The sequence below is a fragment of the Nicotiana tabacum genome, chromosome 5, assembly GCF_000715075.1.
Source record: "Nicotiana tabacum cultivar K326 chromosome 5, ASM71507v2, whole genome shotgun sequence".
In the NCBI taxonomy this organism is placed as follows: domain Eukaryota; kingdom Viridiplantae; phylum Streptophyta; class Magnoliopsida; order Solanales; family Solanaceae; genus Nicotiana; species Nicotiana tabacum.
Window position 1 is genome coordinate 7,371,057 of NC_134084.1, and position 17,316 is coordinate 7,388,372.

At 35.3% G+C, this 17,316-nt stretch overlaps 2 protein-coding genes and 1 long non-coding RNA gene across 3 annotated transcripts; 2 read left to right on the top strand and 1 right to left on the bottom strand.

The window, feature by feature from the left end:
• The first annotated feature begins 236 nt into the window (after nt 1-236).
• Nucleotides 237-5,927, top strand: LOC107768466 (type I inositol polyphosphate 5-phosphatase 2). Its single transcript, XM_016587591.2, has 11 exons — nt 237-486; nt 561-666; nt 760-846; nt 1,778-1,865; nt 1,972-2,076; nt 2,831-3,623; nt 4,087-4,277; nt 4,388-4,496; nt 4,711-4,859; nt 5,142-5,339; nt 5,427-5,927. The coding sequence occupies exons 1-11, from the start codon at nt 457-459 to the stop codon at nt 5,428-5,430; spliced, it is 1,860 nt and encodes a 619-aa protein (XP_016443077.1). The 5' UTR covers nt 237-456; the 3' UTR covers nt 5,431-5,927.
• Nucleotides 5,928-8,608: 2,681 nt separating this feature from the next.
• LOC142181093 (uncharacterized) lies at nt 8,609-9,164 on the top strand. The gene is made up of 2 exons (XR_012709367.1): nt 8,609-8,832; nt 8,933-9,164. It is a non-coding gene; the product is annotated as an uncharacterized LOC142181093 (long non-coding RNA).
• Nucleotides 9,165-9,968: 804 nt separating this feature from the next.
• LOC107768465 (protein NRT1/ PTR FAMILY 7.3) lies at nt 9,969-16,260 on the bottom strand. The gene is made up of 5 exons (XM_016587589.2): nt 15,915-16,260; nt 15,215-15,332; nt 12,318-12,535; nt 11,342-11,901; nt 9,969-11,190 (listed from the first exon to the last, which is right to left on the bottom strand). Exons 1-5 carry the CDS (start codon nt 15,942-15,944, stop codon nt 10,320-10,322), a joined length of 1,797 nt encoding a protein of 598 aa, XP_016443075.2. The 5' UTR covers nt 15,945-16,260; the 3' UTR covers nt 9,969-10,319.
• Between the last annotated feature and the right edge of the window lie 1,056 nt (nt 16,261-17,316).

Consider the following 17,316-nt stretch of genomic DNA (forward strand, 5'->3'; position numbering starts at 1 on the left):
CCCACTAGGCATGAATCCATCAGTTGAATTTAGTACTAAAAAGTTGTTAAACATTGAATATGACTTGTCCTATTTTTATATGCTTTTTCTTTGTTGTATACTTGAAACTTCAGCAATATCACATCTTTTGTTTTTTCATATAAGGACCAAATTTTGGGACCATTAAAAAAAAATTCCCTCTTTTTTTTTTTTTTTTTTTTTTTTACAAGTTGAGAAAATGGATGTCTGTTAAGCTTGGCCATAACTTTTTTCTGTCTTTTCCATTTGTTTTTTTAAGAATCTTCTTTGTAGTTAGCAACTTGTTTGCTTAAGGGGGTTTTATAAGACCCTTAAATACATATGAAAATCCAAGAAAACTGGCAAAAAGTCTTAAAACTTTTGTGAAAATTACTAGCATTTATTGTTTCTTGAACTTCATTAAGTTCTAAAGTTTACAACTTCTTTTGTTTTGTACAAATGAAAACCAGGAGAGGAAAAAGATCAGAGGTATGTTTTATTATATACTATAGTCATTAATTTGTTATTTAAGGAGACTGAAGAGGGATTTGTTTTGGTTGTAGGCATTTTGGCCTTCAATTGTGATGAAAAAATGGTTAAATATTCAGCCTAAGCTTTATGATTTTAGTGAAGATGAAGTTGACACTGAAACTGAGAGTGAGGATGATGGTATATTGAATTTTTGTTTATAAATTTAAATTTTTTGTTTCTTGGTTTTTATTTCAAGTGTTTGATTAGTTTCTATTTTTGGAAATTTTCTAGCATGTTCACTTAAAGATGAAATGGTGCATGAAGATCATTTTTGTAGAACACCGGGGAAGCTTAATGAATGCCAGCCTCAAACTTCAGGTACTTCTTGAAATTCTGTTTCAGTGTTTCAGCCAGCTTGCCCACACCTTGACTGTTTCAAGTATTGGGTAACTTTTCCTGACAAGACTTAGGCAAATATGAAGAAATCACCTTGCGTTTACACATACGGAGTCTGTACCATCAAGTTTTTGATTTTGCTGAATTTCATGATCATGCCTAATTTTGACTAAAAAAATACTAGGTCATTTTTTCCCATTTGCTTAAGCCTTTCTGGGCAGGTTTACCCGACACCTCTGCTGATGGGAGGCAGTAGGTATCTGCTGATGGGAGGCAGTAGGTATCAGTAGAGCAGTCTTGCATGTCTGCCCCGACACAACTCTTATAAAAAGAGAAGAGTCTCCTACAATAACAACAACAAAAAAAAACCCTGTATGATACCACAGGTGGGGTGTGGGGATGGTAGTGTGTACACATACCTTACCCCTATCTTGGAGGTAGAGATTGTTTCCGATAGACCCCTGGCAAAGAGTCTTCTGCTTTTGAAATATAACCACTATTGAGGATGCTTCTTCTAATTTCAATCATGTGAAAATCACCAGAAGCTATATTGCGCAGATTCTCTAAAAGTGCTACTGCACTTGCGTCGGATCCTCCAAATATGCACTATTTTGGAGAATCCGACATATGTCCGACGATGTTTTTGTAGAGTCCGAGCACATAAACCAGGAGAGAATATTCTTTTCATATTGGTGAGGCTGTGTTCATATTGTGCTGCCTTAATCTTGACCCTTGAGCCATTGAAGCCTTATGCCTGGACATACACTTAATATAGTTATATTTGTCCCTTTGATATTTCAAGATATGCAAATTAAGAAAAGTTGGAATCATTTTAGGTTATACTACCCATATCAACTAACCTTTAATTTTTGTTCTGTAAACTATGCTGACTAGTTGCACTGAACTTACTCAGGGAAAACTTCAACCAAGTATTCATCAAGACACAAAAGAGGGAAATCAGAAACTCTGAGAGTTCAATACATTAATACAAAAGAAGTGAGGTTTGGCTTTAAATTCAGTTCAATTTGATTTGCTCTTTTGATACTAGAATCCAGTTATATGAATTTCCTTCCTTTGGATATTCGCATATGCTCCGATTTTCCTCAGAGTTACTATAGGAACTTGGAATGTTGCTGGTAGACTTCCTGATGAGGATCTTGAGATTGATGAGTGGCTTTGTATGAATGAACCAGCTGATATATATATTCTTGGGTAAGTGTTCTATATATTTGGCAATTTTCGATCAATTTGTATATAGCTCTTCCTCTTTGCATTTACCGATATGAAATCCATCCAGGGCCGGAACTATATGTTCCAAGGGGTTCAACTGAATCCCCTTAATCGAAAAATACTACAATTTATTTTGCATATATAAAAATTGTTGACTCCCCTTGACATAAAGGGAGCTTCTAGTGTAGGGACAAAGGTGGCTCAAAAATTGCTTTAGATCGCATGTTTAAATCATAGGTGCAGTATTTTTGCATTTTTCTGAATCCCCTCCCCTTGTTAGAATTCCTGGCTCTGCCACTGAATCCATCATATAAGGAAGTCATGGATTTGCAACATTGATCTTATAATCACGTGCAATTTTATTATGCTTATCCGTGATGATTTTTCCCGTCCCCTTTTTGCCTCTGCGCTTACCTTTTTGTCTAGCCGAGGCATCTTTTGGTGCTACATCAGCTAAAAAAACATAGTCAATGAAAGAATAACTAACATATCTTAAAGAGAGTAGATTTTTAACGTAGTTAAAGTCCATTTTCGTGTTTTCTTGAAACTAAACAAAGATAAAGCTTAGTCTCAAAGCTGCATATGCATATAAACAAAAGTTCATTTCTGCTTTCACCAGTTAAATTCATCTAGTCGTTTCGCATAAAATAGCTTTTATATGGCCTAAACATTTAGTCGCTAAGAGTTATGTTACACGATTGAATTTTATAGCATGATTTGTATCTTCCCTTTACAGCTTCCAAGAGGTAGTTCCTTTAAATGCTGGAAATGTACTGGGAGCAGAAAATAGAAGGCCAATTCCAAAATGGGAGGCGATCATTCGCAGAACATTAAACCGAACAACAGTAGAACCTGAAGCTAAGCTCAAAAGTTACAGTGCTCCACCGTCTCCAGTGTTAAGAACTTCTCCTGCAGCTGATATAATTGCTGATGTTGTAAATACTACTACTGCACTAGATATAATTGCAGAGGCGTCGATGGACACCACTTGCTTTGCTGGAGATAATATGATCAACCTAAGGAAGAACCTGCAAATAAAGAGAATATATGGCATTGATTGTGATAGTCGGTTGGATTGGCCTGAACGTTCGCTTGATGCAACGCCTCAAGTTCTGTCTTCAACTTTTAACTTGAGGCGAGTATCGAGCAGTTGTGCTCTTGCTTTTAAGAATCAGGATATTGGATTAGATGGTAGCAGGTTAAAAAGAGGACACCAAAGTTCCGGAAACTTAGGGTTGCTTTTTATGGATCAACAAGAGGAGCCTGAGGTACTTGATGCACTTTCTGATGGCTCTGATCAATTTTCTGAAGAGGAAAATGATTTTTTCGAAGGATTCACAGAGTTCGAAGATGAAAGTTCACTTCTAACACATGAGGTGAATTCACGTCCGAGGTATATTCGTATTGTTAGTAAACAGATGGTTGGGATATATGTATCCGTTTGGGTCCGTAGAAGGTTGAGAAGGCACATAAACAACTTGCAAGTCTCCTCCGTTGGAGTCGGTTTAATGGGATACATGGGCAACAAGGTATTGCTTTTTTCCTTCATGCTTATGATTTTCATTGAATCAAATATCAGCATTCACTAGTTGTAGAAAGTGAAATATTGAAGTTAAAAAGAACATTTGAAACAGAATTATTCGATACATGTGCTAGTGAAAGTAGCACGTATCGAATGGAATAGTTAAGGTATGCGCAAGCTGGATCCAACGCCATTGTTATAAAAAAAATACATTTGAACTTTAGAGGGCTTTATTTCCCCTTATCTTTGTCTCTACATTCTTTTGTATAATAAAAGTGGTGTCCGAGCCAGTTTGAGCGCATCTTGACTATTCCACCGAGTAACTGCTACTTCCCACTCGCACATGTACGGGACAAATTTGTCCACCAAAGTTTAGGTAGATGGGAAGAAATCACCTAGCATTTGCTCCATAAGCAAATTGAACCTATTGTCTATACATGAAACCGCTGACTAATTGATATGATATGCAGGGATCTGTTTCTGTGAGCATGTCTCTTTTCCAGTCAAGGCTATGCTTTGTTTGTTCACATTTAACTTCTGGTCAAAAGGATGGCGCTGATCAAAGGCGTAATGCTGATGTCTATGAGATTATGAGGCGCACACATTTCTCATCTGTATTCGACACAGATGCAGATCAACCACAAACAATTCCATCTCATGAGTATGTATTAGATTGGATAATTTGACGTATATGTTTGAGCTGTATGTTCTAATTTTAAATAAGTTATGCTGCATATATATAATACATACACCTTCCTTTACTGTAATCAGTCAGATATTCTGGTTAGGAGATTTGAATTATCGAATCAATATGTTGGATGCTGAGGTACGGAAGCTTGTCGCCAGAAAGCAATGGGATGAACTTCTCAACTACGACGAGGTGAGACTCATCAATAAGATTTTGGTTCAGCTCTTTTTTCGTTTATATAAGATCTCCCCCTACTGGAACTTCATCAAGTAAAGAATTTTTACGCTATCAGGTTAAGTTGACAAACAACAAGTCTCTACATATCAAACATGATACGATAACTTAGGAATACTGCGTCAATGTATATAACTTAAGCTCTAATATCATATATTTATCTCATTTGCAGCTAACCAAAGAACTCCGAGGTGGCCATGTTTTTGCCGGTTGGAAGGAAGGAGTGATTAACTTTGCACCAACATATAAATATGAAATCAACACCGATAGATATGTAGGAGAGACTCCAAGAGAAGGGGAGAAGAAGAGATCACCGGCTTGGTAAGTGAAATTCTCTTTAAATATACAAAGCATGATCTTTCAACGTATTTTGATAATGCACATTGAAATGATTAAAAGGGCAGCCCGGTGCAACATCCTGCGTTTACGCAGGGTCCGAGGAAGGGCCGCACTCCAACAACCTACCCTGATGCAAGCATCAGTGGCTGATTTCATAGTTCAAAGTTCGAAACCATGACCAATAGGTCACACGGAAACAACTTTAACGTTGCTCCAAGGGTCCTTTCTGTACATTGAAATGATTATTTTCTTAATATCGTGCAGGTGTGACCGTATACTATGGTTAGGGAAAGGTATAAAACAACTCTTTTACAAGAGAGCGGAAATAAGACTATCTGATCATCGGCCTGTAAGTTCAATGTTTTCAGTAGAAGTTGAAGTATTTGATCACCGAAAACTCCAGAGAGTCCTCAATGTTAACAGCGCCGCTGTACATCCTGAGATTCTACTAGATAGTGAGGAGTAAGACTTAAAGCTTCTTCAAATAAGTAGTCATCAAACATGACAGTAATTCAGTATTAATAACACAAAATTTTTTGGTGTTTTCAGTTAGGAATCAGAAATGAAGCATCGCGTTCATATGTACGTCAATGCAGAGACGAATCCAGGATCTAGAGTCGAGGGATTCAGAATAGCTTGTATGACGTACAAGCCTGCAAATCTTTCCAAAATCATGTTATGTTAAAGGTGGATAAGACACGAGATCAACGTCGTTTCTGTAAGATACAACATACATATACTTGAGCAATGAAGATTTGGCACCAGTACAGTGTGTTTAATGTTTTGTAAGTAAAAAAATTTTTGACATAATTTTGAGTGAATTTTCCCTTGTATTTGGTCTTTGACATCTTAACTGTATTTTTATAACCTGGTTTTCCTTACTTTGAATTTAGTTTCTTTTTTCTTCTTTTGTTTCCTAAATTTCCCTGCCAGAAGGAGGGTATTTTTGTATGGTTTTGTAAATTATGAAATATTATTTCTTGATACACATTTCAAAGTTTTGTAATATAAATGCTAACCGAATACAAGTTTTAGTATTCCATTCACTAATTCATGAATTGGTGTTCTCATAGTGAAAAACTTTTATTCTAGTGTACAATTCAAAGCTTTATTAAGTTTTCAGTTCCAAGAAAGAAAAAAAAAGGATTAAAGAACATAAATTGTCTTAAGATACAAGTAAAAAGCAATGCATTTTTGTTAGATAGGATAGTTCTTGCTCTGCCAAATTAGAACCTAAGTATTACATTTGAAGTTTAACTTATCTACAGAAAGATCTCAGGTGCGAATCCACTGGTGGATCGTTCTATCCGTATAGAGATATATGGTCTTATATGATCTAGCATACCCATTTATGAAATAAAAAATAAAATTTTATTTCCCCCTACCTCCCTCCATATACAAATAAAATGCGTAAACGGGAGTAGTAATAAGTCATATAGAATCAATGGAATCATGATAAAGTAAAATCCCTTGATGACATATTTTATCACAATTAACATTTTTTTGGTTGATAGAGGGATCAAATGATATATAGTTCATTTGTTGGTAGCTCGGAGGATTAAAAGCATGACTCTTGCTTTCCAATTGGCTTTTTTACATTAATAATTGCTACTTCATGAATCTTATTGATCAAATCGTTTGTATTTGCTTCTCCTGATGGCCGGTCAATTAACAAAGATATTGTATTTTCAGATACATCCTTATGGATTGAATTAGTGTTTTTGGTGGGTATGCTTAATTCTCTCATCTCTTGAACCTATTTGTCGCAGGCCCAATACCTCACCTCATAAAATGTCCTTTTAGAAGTTTTCTCGCACAAACAATATGTCAAACTTCGGCAAAATTTATAATTTCGGACGTGAATTGTGCAACTTCAATCACGTATGTCGATATATTCAAAATAGCTAAACTTATACTCCTTCTGTTTCAGTTTATGTGAACCTATTTCCTTTTTGGTTCGTTCCAAAAAGAATGAACCTTTTCTATATTTGGTAATAATTTAGCTTAAAGTTACAACTTTACCCTTAATGAGAAACTTTTATAACCACACAAATACTCTGGACCCCATTTGGGACTTGTTTAAGACCACAAATTCCAAAAGTCTTTATTTTTTTCTTAAACTGGTGCTCAGTAAAACAGGTTCACATAAATTGCACGGAGCTAGTATAATTTATAAACTGGTGTCGATGGACAAAGCCGGAACGTCGATCCAAACAAAGAATGACTAGGCCCCGGTTCCGGGGTTAGGGTATTTCTTATTATCACAAATAGACGCATCGAATCGCCTTGTTCCGGCGAAGAACGTCGGTAAAATGTTGTGTATTTTCCGATTTTAGCCGCCGGAAACAAGGTAGTCGGAATCAAATAATGACCGTTAAATTCACCGAGCAGATTGATGCAAATAATATGCTATAATGGACCTGTAACATGTGTAAGTCGTTTATTATCAACTTCTACTATCGTCTTCTCATTTGTTTTTTTTTTTTTTCCCTTTATTGAGAGTCAATTTGATTAACTGTTGAGCCAAGCGAAACTAGATAAATTTCATATTTTCAAAATTAAAGTAGTATAAGTTAAATTTCTCCTTATCAATTTGGCGCGAAGCATCATTTTGTTAAATTTCACCTAGTTTGAATCAGGCAAAAAAAAAAAAAAAAAAAAAAAATTTTGCGGAAAAGGATACATTTGATGCTTAGTGTTCATATGTTATCTTATTGAGAGTCAATTTGATTAACTTTCAAGCCAAGGCGGACTAGATAAATTTCATATTTTCAAAATTTAAGTAGTAGTAACAAGTTGCATTTCTCCATGTTAATTTGGTGTAGAAACTGCATTTTATGAAGTTTTGTTAAATTTTGCCTAGTTTGAATCTAGGAAAGCAAAAAATAATAAAATAATTAAAAGCCAAATATTTTGGGGAAAAGGAATTTTTGATGCTTAATTTTCATATATTGTCATACATTACATGAAGCCCTTTTGAGTTTCGTACCTGTTCAGGTTGTATATCAGTGTATGCATACGGGGGCGGATCCAGTGAGTACCCTGTATATGTGTTAAAAAATCTGCTAAATAATTACAAATTATAGATTATGAACCCAATACATTAGATGGAATGTCGTAGAATTCCAAGTCCAAACGCATAAAGTTCATATCTGTATGTGTGTGCTGCTCTGCATCAGACTATGCTATTAAGATATCCAGTGAAATTCAGCACGTTTATAAAAGTTAAAATTTTTGGCGCACGAAGATCGCGATAATAGATTGTGAAGAACTTGATTAGAAATACTTAATAGATTGGGAAAGATAGTAACTTTATTATATGTTAGATTAAATGGCATGAAATGAGAGTGTGTATGAGAAAATAGATTTTGCTCTGTAGTCTGTACAATTAGTGCTACACTTCTAAGAGAAATAGCGAAATGTGAGAACAATTTTGACTATCCTTCCATTGACAGCTATCTGAATCACATACAATTTCTTATGTTTAACTCTTGATTCAAAAAGAAAGGAGGAGAAATAGCTTTAAATTAATCAAATAGGGCAGCTATGAATGTTTTGATATTGCTTTGGGGAGTCAACTTTCTGGGGCTATTGATATTAGAAAAACCATTGTTTCAGTTCATTCAAGTGATGTGTAGAAAAGCATGAGTACACCAACTGCACTTGCTAGTAATCATTTACTTATTCATTAACTCTCTAGTTGAGTCTTACTTCTTTGTTAGTGGAAATAGGAGAGCAGGGTGATACAAAATTCAGTGCTTTCAATGATGGTGGATAACTTTGGGGCATTTGTCTATCATGGATGGAAGTGCCTCGAATAACTGGATTTCGTGGTGCCTCCTAGTGTGTAGGTCCTCTTTGGTTATCCCCGAGAACAGAAAAAGAGGAACAACTAATATGGAGTTTTTCGGATGATACTGAGGAGGCTGTTTCACGAGCTCTCAAGCTCTTATTGGTACTTCTCCTTTTTAATTGTGTCTGATGTTTGTAACCTGAGTTATTTTTGATTCACCTCAATACACGTGGATAATCTTTTTCTTTCCTGCATTTTGTAGAGTAAAAGCACGGTGAAGGATGGGCAGTGTTTTACTCTTGTCCAAAGTGGAGGACAACCAACCTGGCATAGAAATTCCACACCATACGCAGTTTGTAAGGTCCAATGTTAATTTATGCTGTAACTGTTTGTTTATATAGAAATCATGTTGAGCAATCTATGTTTGTCAGTTTTTCCATTGCTTTTTAGCTCCACGTATTCCTTCTGTGATGAAATATAGAAGTTCCTTAAGAGTAGAAAGTTTCCGATCATAGAGGCTTGTTCTTAGAATTGTTATATCATTTAGGTTGGTGCATCAAAGAGTGTCTTCTACAATGTAGAAACAGTTTCCATGGTTCAAGTCTTGTTTGACTTCCTTCTCAGCTGCGAGATATTTTCTTATGCAGTTATAGAGATCTTGGGAATCATGAACCCTAAATGCTTCATTTGACAAATCAGTGGCAAAATAATTCACATTCTCTACTTTCCAAAATTGCTTGTAATTCTGCTGGTGTATTATCTTTCTAACTTGCATGTGGATGAAAGGTTGCAGTTAGATATCTTTGTGTTGCATTATCGTTCAGTTTTCACCATTTTTAGTCATCATCATCTCAGTTCCTTATCAGTTTTCTTGGTTTACTAGATCTTGGAAAAGAATACATCAACATCATAGATAAAGCAAAACAATATAAAGGCCTTTTTGGTGTAGTTTCTAATCATGTGTTTCATTTTCTCAGAACATGCATTCTCTTTGATGACCTGAATCCTCTTAGGATAGTCATATTTTGCAACTAGTAAATAATTTCATGTTCTATGTGGAACTTATTTTGTGATGAAATGGCTTCCGCTGAAAAAAAGAGCTCTTGAGATTTCTATATGTACAGCCATCTAACCTTACACAATTTCTTTATGCACTTTGTTGGCAATAGGATTTACAGATATAGTATTTGTGGCCATCTTACCCTAACATACCATGCAAGTTTTTTTTATTGAGGTGGAGACTGGCTTTTCTAGCTCTGAATTTCATGTTAAATAATGAGACTTTTCAGACGCAAATCTTTGAGGGTACATCAATATTGTTCAACAGTTTCTTGGATACAGGAAAAGCCAATCCATTTACATATCAATCCAAAATGCTTGTCAATTGTAGAACTAATATAACAGAGCGAACAAATGCAGCAACAAGGAGAAATGATGACTTAGACATTTAGAGGGGTTCAGCTCCCTGAAGAATTCTGCAGAGCTGAGTATTTTGGATTGACTGAGTTTGGAGCTTTGGAGAGGGAGGAAATCCAAATACGAAGCAGAAACTCTAAACAAAATGTTATGGTGACTGCATATCTTCCTTTTATTCATATGGCTTTGGCAAAACATCCCTAAGATATGATCCATGTCAGGTACGTTAGACTTCACACCTTGTCATCTTCCTCATATTCCTGAATCTTTTCGCTATGCTTAATATTCTTGTACCACTTAGCACATGCAATATAGGCAACCAAATCTATTAATGTTAAGCCAGCTAATAGAAAATAGAATCTGTCTAAATGACCTTTGTTAAGGTTTCCTGGTATCCATCCAGGCATTTTGTCTGTTGCCGATATTTTCATCACTACGCTTACAAGTAAGCTACTCACGTAGTTCCCCAACGATATCGATGTCATGCATAGTGCACTTCCGAAGCTTTTAAGTCCATCGGGTGCTTGTGCATTGAAAAATTCCAATTGGCCTACATACATGAATACTTCCGAAGCTCCTATAAAAGCATATTGAGGGACTTGCCAGAAGATGTTAAGAGAGCTCGAGCCTCCACAGTTTTTGCAGTCATTGCTCGCATACTTTAGCCTGTAGCACTCCACAATTCCTGCAGAAAGCATAGCCATCACTGCTATGACTAGTCCAATACCCATCCTTTGAAGTTCAGTTAGCCCAATATGATCACCCTTGCACTTCTTAAACCTACTGACTAGTGGATTAAGAACTCTGCGGTTTAGAAATATGACGCCTGCTACACTAAGGATGTCAAAGGTAGACATGCTTGCTGCTGGAATCCTGAAGTTTGCTATTGTAGTTTTCATGGCATCACCTTGCTCAACAAAGAGCGAGGCCATTTGCGTGAAAACTACAGAGTAAATAATGGTACATAGCCAAATGGGCAGCAGTCTCAAAATGCATTTAACCTCCTCAACTTGTGAGATAGGGCAGAGATGCCACGGGTTGTGATCCCTCTGCTTCTGGTTGTCGAGTTCCCTTGATGTCACCACTGCTGCTCTGTCCAAGAATCTGCAACATGAAAACTCTAGTTTAGTGCATTATAGAATGGTAAATAGACTAGTCATCAATGATAATTGAATGACAAAGTCAGGTCATAAATTTGAGATTCTTGTAGACATAGCGGATTGAACTGCTAAGTGTATTTCTACATTCTACTTACTTGAAACCATGGGTGTGTAGCATTTTTCTACCACCAGTTGTGTTGTCATCGTCTTCCCCTTGGTAGAAGTCATCTTCGGTTTCTGGTGTCTCGACTCTACTCTTCTTTGTTGCTGCAACTAAAACTTGAGCAAACCTGGCAAGAGGGTTGCCACTAGACTTGAAGTGTCTGTACCTAGCAGTGCCTCCAAGAAAGAGCAATAATGCTGCAAAAGCAGATGCTGCAGATGCCCAAAAACCAAGAGCCCACATTCCTTCATCCTCAAAGTAGTCTAAAATAGTGTTGGAGAAAAGCGACCCGAGGTTCATGAATAGGTAGAAGTAGCTGAAGAAGGCAACTTTAGAGTGAGACTCCCCTGGATGCTGCTCGTCAAACTGATCAGCCCCAAAGGTAGCAATGTTTGGCTGATAACCTCCATATCCTAGTGCAATCATGTACACAGCGATGTAGAACAGACCAATGCCCATGGTTGAATGTTCTCCACATAGAGTCGTTCGATTCCCGCAACCTTTAGGTTTGAGCAAGTAGAGTTGTGATGCTAGTGCTAGTAATGCCAATCCCTGTCAACAAAGTTCCAGACTTAGTAAGAGCAAGATAGATAACTTATTACAATCAGAGGTGAATTCTGAATTTAAACTCGATAGGTTCAACCTTTAAGGTTCTTAGCACTGGACCCTGTGTATTTTTGAAATCATGGGGTTCAAAATTTAATATTTGTTGAAATTTTAGTATTTCTCAATATATGTATAGACATACACACAATTCTGGAAATACTGAGTTCAGTTGAACCAAGTAAACATAGGCTCCATCAGCCTGTGATTACAATCAACAATAACAATTAGCAGGAATCGCGCTTGTGCAGGATGATGGTAGCAGCCAATATTAAATCTTCTTGATTGTGAATTATTCTGCTAGTGTATTCTTAATTGGTTTTTCAATATGTACCGAAGTATGATAGGAGGTAATGGATACTTACAGTTACATAGATGACTTGAAAAATGGCACATGTTTTGAATCTTCCCCAGTAAGAGTCACTAAGAAAAGCACCAACAAGGGAGCATATATAAACTGTGCCAGTCCATTTGCTCACACTATTAGCAGCATCAGCATTGTTTTCTTTCAGCACTCTTGTCAAGAACAACACCAAATTCACTCCAACTCCAAAGAATGCTAGAGTTGCTAAAGCTTGATTCACTATATAATCAATATGGAAACCAAAATTTTATATCAATTAAACAAAAGAATAAGTAGAAGAAGTATTAGTGACATTGATAATTGAATTTTCTGGTTTGGATTAGTGGTTAATATATGCGATAAGTGTGCACTTAAGGAAATGATTGTCATTACTCATTAGTAGAAGCCTAATGCAATTTGAAAAATTGATTGTCGCTTTATCCTTTTTAAAAGTACGTACGTACGTACGTAGTTCAACTTTATTGGTTGCCTGAAATATCGATTTGTGGAGACACCATTTATTATTTTCACAACAATTTCTGCTGTTTTTTTCTTGTTCTTTATCATAATGTCCATTTCTGGATTGAGTTGGAATATAAATTCTGAATTAAGACATTATGAAACTGACCACACCTAAATAGTAGGCTAGTAGCCATTATATCATATCAATCACCCCATGATAGGACTTGCTTTCTTGGTTATTATCATGTGCTAGAAGGTTGGCTTGTCAAATGAACTTTTAGCAAGCAATCAATGTCTAAAGTTGGACTGATAGGTTACCTGTTAGATTTGACACTTCATTATTTCTTGAATGAACCCAAGAATTCCTAATTAAATGCAAAAGGACAATGTCTCGATGTTGAAGCAAATTCTCTATGCTATATTCGAAACTCTTGCACTTTTCTTTGAAAGTAAACACCCCATCGCTACCACACACCCATTAGCACCCATATTTGTAATTTTGTACTCACGGGTAAGACATTTACCCAATAAAATAGATGATACGGGCAACCTAACGCGGATACTATCAACAACAACTACCCAGTATAATCCCACCAAATGAGGTCTGGGGAGGGTAGAATGTACGCAACCTTACCCCTACCCTGGAAGGATAGGGAGACTGTTTCCGAATGACCCTCGGCTAAAAAAGGTGAAGGAAGCCCCGATAACAAGACAAATAGTTAGAAAGCTAAATCGGATATAGCAACAAAGAATATGGAAGGAATACCGATAACAAGTAATAGCAAGATAGTATATTTAGACAAATAAGTCCAAGGCAGCACACGAGAATATGACTAAGTCGTGCAAGCAAACTATGGAATTACCGAAAGTACCTAACTCGGATACTATCATGGTCAATAAATATATATGCAATACTTTTTCGTAAGTCTCCACTATTTAAGTATGGATCATCATAATTTATCCTATTCACCTGTCCAAATTATTGACACTGTAAAAATCGTTTTCTTACTTTTTATCATCTTATGATCTAAACAAGTCGTATATACACCCCAATACATTGTATAAATATATAAGAAGGCAAAAAGTTAGGGATAAGTGAAAGTCCAGATCACAGAATTGTCCCACCCACCCACCAAGTAGCAGAGTTTTGTCAAGGATGACGTAGTAGCCCCACCACTTCATTTCCTAGGTATGTGCCAATTGCCAAAGATGTCTTTCCCAATAGTGCATGCTTTTCTCGTCACTTCTTTATCCCTCCTCCTCTTCCACAGGAATTTTGCTATTATAGACAAAACCCTACCCCAATACGGAGGAGCCAAATACCTATGTACTTTTTTGGAATTTTTTGGTACAATCATATGATATTTGTTACCTATAAATTTTGCTAATTCATACGTCTTTTTTTTTTTTTTTTTCAATACTCAAATTCGTAGCCTTTAATTATAAATGAAAGAATCTTACACATCCCACTAGGTTCTTCATACGATAAAGACCTATGTACGTGTATATGTGAAAGCTATCAAATAGGCCCAGCAATAGCTCTCGAATTTTTTTGACACACGGCTTTGTTATTCTGAAAAGTGTTAGGCTTTGGCCTTTTCACTCTCTTGTCATTTTCTAGCTTCCCAACACATGATATGTGGCTTCGTTTATTACCTCACCTTATTCCACCATTATCAACCTTTCTTTTTATTGTTTTTCCATTACAAAGAAAAAGAAAAAGAAAAAGAAAAAGAAGCTCTAGCCTTAGCCTCTAGGTCCGTAAAATCATATTGGAAGTGAATATTACTTGTTAGGATTTAGGAATATGACCTGAAAAGTTATCATAGGTCATACGAATTAATTAGAATAATTTGAAACGATGTAGTTTGTACCACAAGATTCTTACACTTTATTCCCATGACTGAATATCTTGAACCTAGAATAATATAACACGAATATCTCAATATTGGATAGTCCAATATCTACGTGGTGAAGGTAGAAATAACAACAGGTTGTTACTCTAAAGGGTTGCTATTTAGGAATTAACCAATATATTCTGAATTTCAGTTTTTCAGTTCAAAATTTTTAAGAGACAAATGTTCTGAATTATTCCAAAATTAAGATTTTTATTTTAAATTCTCAGGATAAAATAAGTATTAAATAATCCTTAAATAATAACCCTAAGAATGGTTGTTCGTGTACTTCACTCGTGGTGAAGTTATTCAAACTATATATAGGCAGATTATGATACATGCACTTAATTGATGTAGATTCTAACAGTATATACCATGTATAAAAACTGTAGCTTATCATAAATAATAATAATAATAATAATACTCTTAATCTGGATATAGCTCAAAAGAGAGATAAGCAGATGCAGATATCACAAGTTTTATCGTTTCTTTTTCGGGAGATAAATTTACGACTTTTACAATATGATTAATTTTAGGAAGAAAAAAAGGAAAAAAAGCTTACGGAGAATCATAATTCCAGCCACCCATTTTCCACTTGCTTCTCTGATTGCTGGTTTTCCATCAAGATCAACAGTTCCATCCTTGGTGCATTCTATTTCTTCCCCTTTCATCATTTTCACCTAAAAGACAAAAGATAAATAATATAGTAAATTTAGTAAACTCCATTGAAGTGTTAGATCATTTATTTATATTTATTATGTTTAAGTTCTACTTATTGACTGTAGAAGAATTTTTGTACCGTAAAGTCACCTAAAAAATAAATACGAGTAACTATTTATAAAAAGTGACATAATTAGCTAGTAACCTGAAAAATAAAGTAAGTTACCTACTATAATATAGTAAAACATAATAATGTAAATATTATTTATAATGTCAGTATACATAAGTTAAATTTATATGTATATACAGTTCCTTGCATGAGGAAACATTTGCATAAAGAAATGAATATGCACTTCATTTAACCTTATTTCTGTCTTCAAGAAAAGAACCAAAGATTGGTAAGTGGTAGGCACTGAGAAATCGAAAGAACTAATGATCTTTTTTTTTTCTCTATGTGTGAAATAGGTGTGTGTAGCCATTTAATGAATAAACAATATCGGAGAAAACAAATTCTCGCGAATAAGATATAAGACTCAAACTTATCGTATATAACTAACAATCTTTATGAATATATGTCGACAAAAAAGATGGTGGGTACTAACCTCTTTGGAGAGTTCCAAGCATGCCATCATTAGTGACTCAAAGGTAATTGCTTGAATTAAAGACTAGAAGAAAACGGTGGTAAAAGGGAAGAAATGAGTATTCTCAAAACCAATAAAGTAAAGAGGTTGCAAGTGAGTAAATGCAAGTGAGTGAAAGTATATATAGAAGTTTGAGAGAGTTAAGTGGATGGTAGAGACTACAACGATCACAAAATTAGAAGGAAAAAAGAAAGAAAGAATAGGCATAGAACCGAATTTTTAACATGATGTTTTGGACGTAAGCATAGGATTACTTTTTTTTTGTGTGTGTATTGTGATTTAAATGATTTAACACATCAAATTACCTAATATTGAGGGTCCCATTTAATATTTCAATATCGTTCATTTCAATGTCTTTCTAGTCTGTCAAATTGGTTCAGTTGATTTGACACATCAAATGGTAATTAGTGTGAAGCTCTGCTGTATGATTTGGAGACCTTGGACAAACTTTGACACTTTATTAACCTTACTTAGCTTTAACTAATATGGATTCAACCCGTGAAAGCAGTCACTAATATTTGTATTAAGGTAGACTGTCTAAGTTATACCCCTTAGGTTACGGCCCATCTCCAAAACCTGCGTGAACGCGGGATGCCTTGTGGCTTGTGCATCGGACTGTCCTTTACATGCTTAATTGATCATGAGAAATTATAAGACTTATAAGATTCCGAAAATGTGTTGAGTTTTTAGATGATATGATTACACAATTCAATATCATATTAGAGCAACGAAAGGTTATAGATTTAAGTCTTAAAAAAAGAATTTTCACATGCTTGGCTCATGAAATAATTAAATTAAATTTACACAATGAGCGAGTGTGTTAAAAATATAATTAAGTAAATAAAAGTGTGTTCTCTTTAATAACTTTGACTTTTAGATGAGATAAACCCACACAACAAAATGATCGAATTTCATTAGATGACATTGGAATAACGTTGTTCTCAGTGGCATACGCAGGATTTTTCATAAGCGGTATCACTATTTTTAGTAATGGGCCTGTAACAGTCAAAAAAAAATTGTGGAGCCAAGGGAGTTCAAACCCAAGACCTCTCACATCAAATTTGAAGCTATCAACCACTAGACTATTGAGTTGTTTTGATGCAAGTGGTGTCACTTTTAATGATTTTATCTTGTATTTCTGTTTTATTTATTATTTTTATATACATATGTAGTATAATTTTTCGACGAAGCGGTGTCCCATGACACCGCTAGGGTCCATGTGAATCTGTCCCTGGTTGTTCTGCAACATGAAACTCTGCTTTTCAATTAGGAGTACCATATTTTTACCAAATTGTATCAATTTTGCCAAATTTATTGATGCCATAGCTTGAGATGAAAATCCTTTGATTCTAATATGGTAAAC

Coding starts and splice junctions, on each gene's coding strand:
- LOC107768466 (XM_016587591.2), top strand. CDS start 457: ATGAAAACCAGGAGAGGAAAAAGATCAGAG. Junction 487..560: donor GGAGAGGAAAAAGATCAGAG/GTATGTTTTATT, acceptor TTTTGGTTGTAG/GCATTTTGGCCTTCAATTGT. Junction 4,497..4,710: donor AACTTCTCAACTACGACGAG/GTGAGACTCATC, acceptor TCTCATTTGCAG/CTAACCAAAGAACTCCGAGG.
- LOC107768465 (XM_016587589.2), bottom strand. CDS start 15,944: ATGATGGCATGCTTGGAACTCTCCAAAGAG. Junction 11,902..12,317: donor TTCAAGTCATCTATGTAACT/GTAAGTATCCAT, acceptor CTTTGTTGACAG/GGATTGGCATTACTAGCACT. Junction 11,191..11,341: donor CTACACACCCATGGTTTCAA/GTAAGTAGAATG, acceptor TTCATGTTGCAG/ATTCTTGGACAGAGCAGCAG.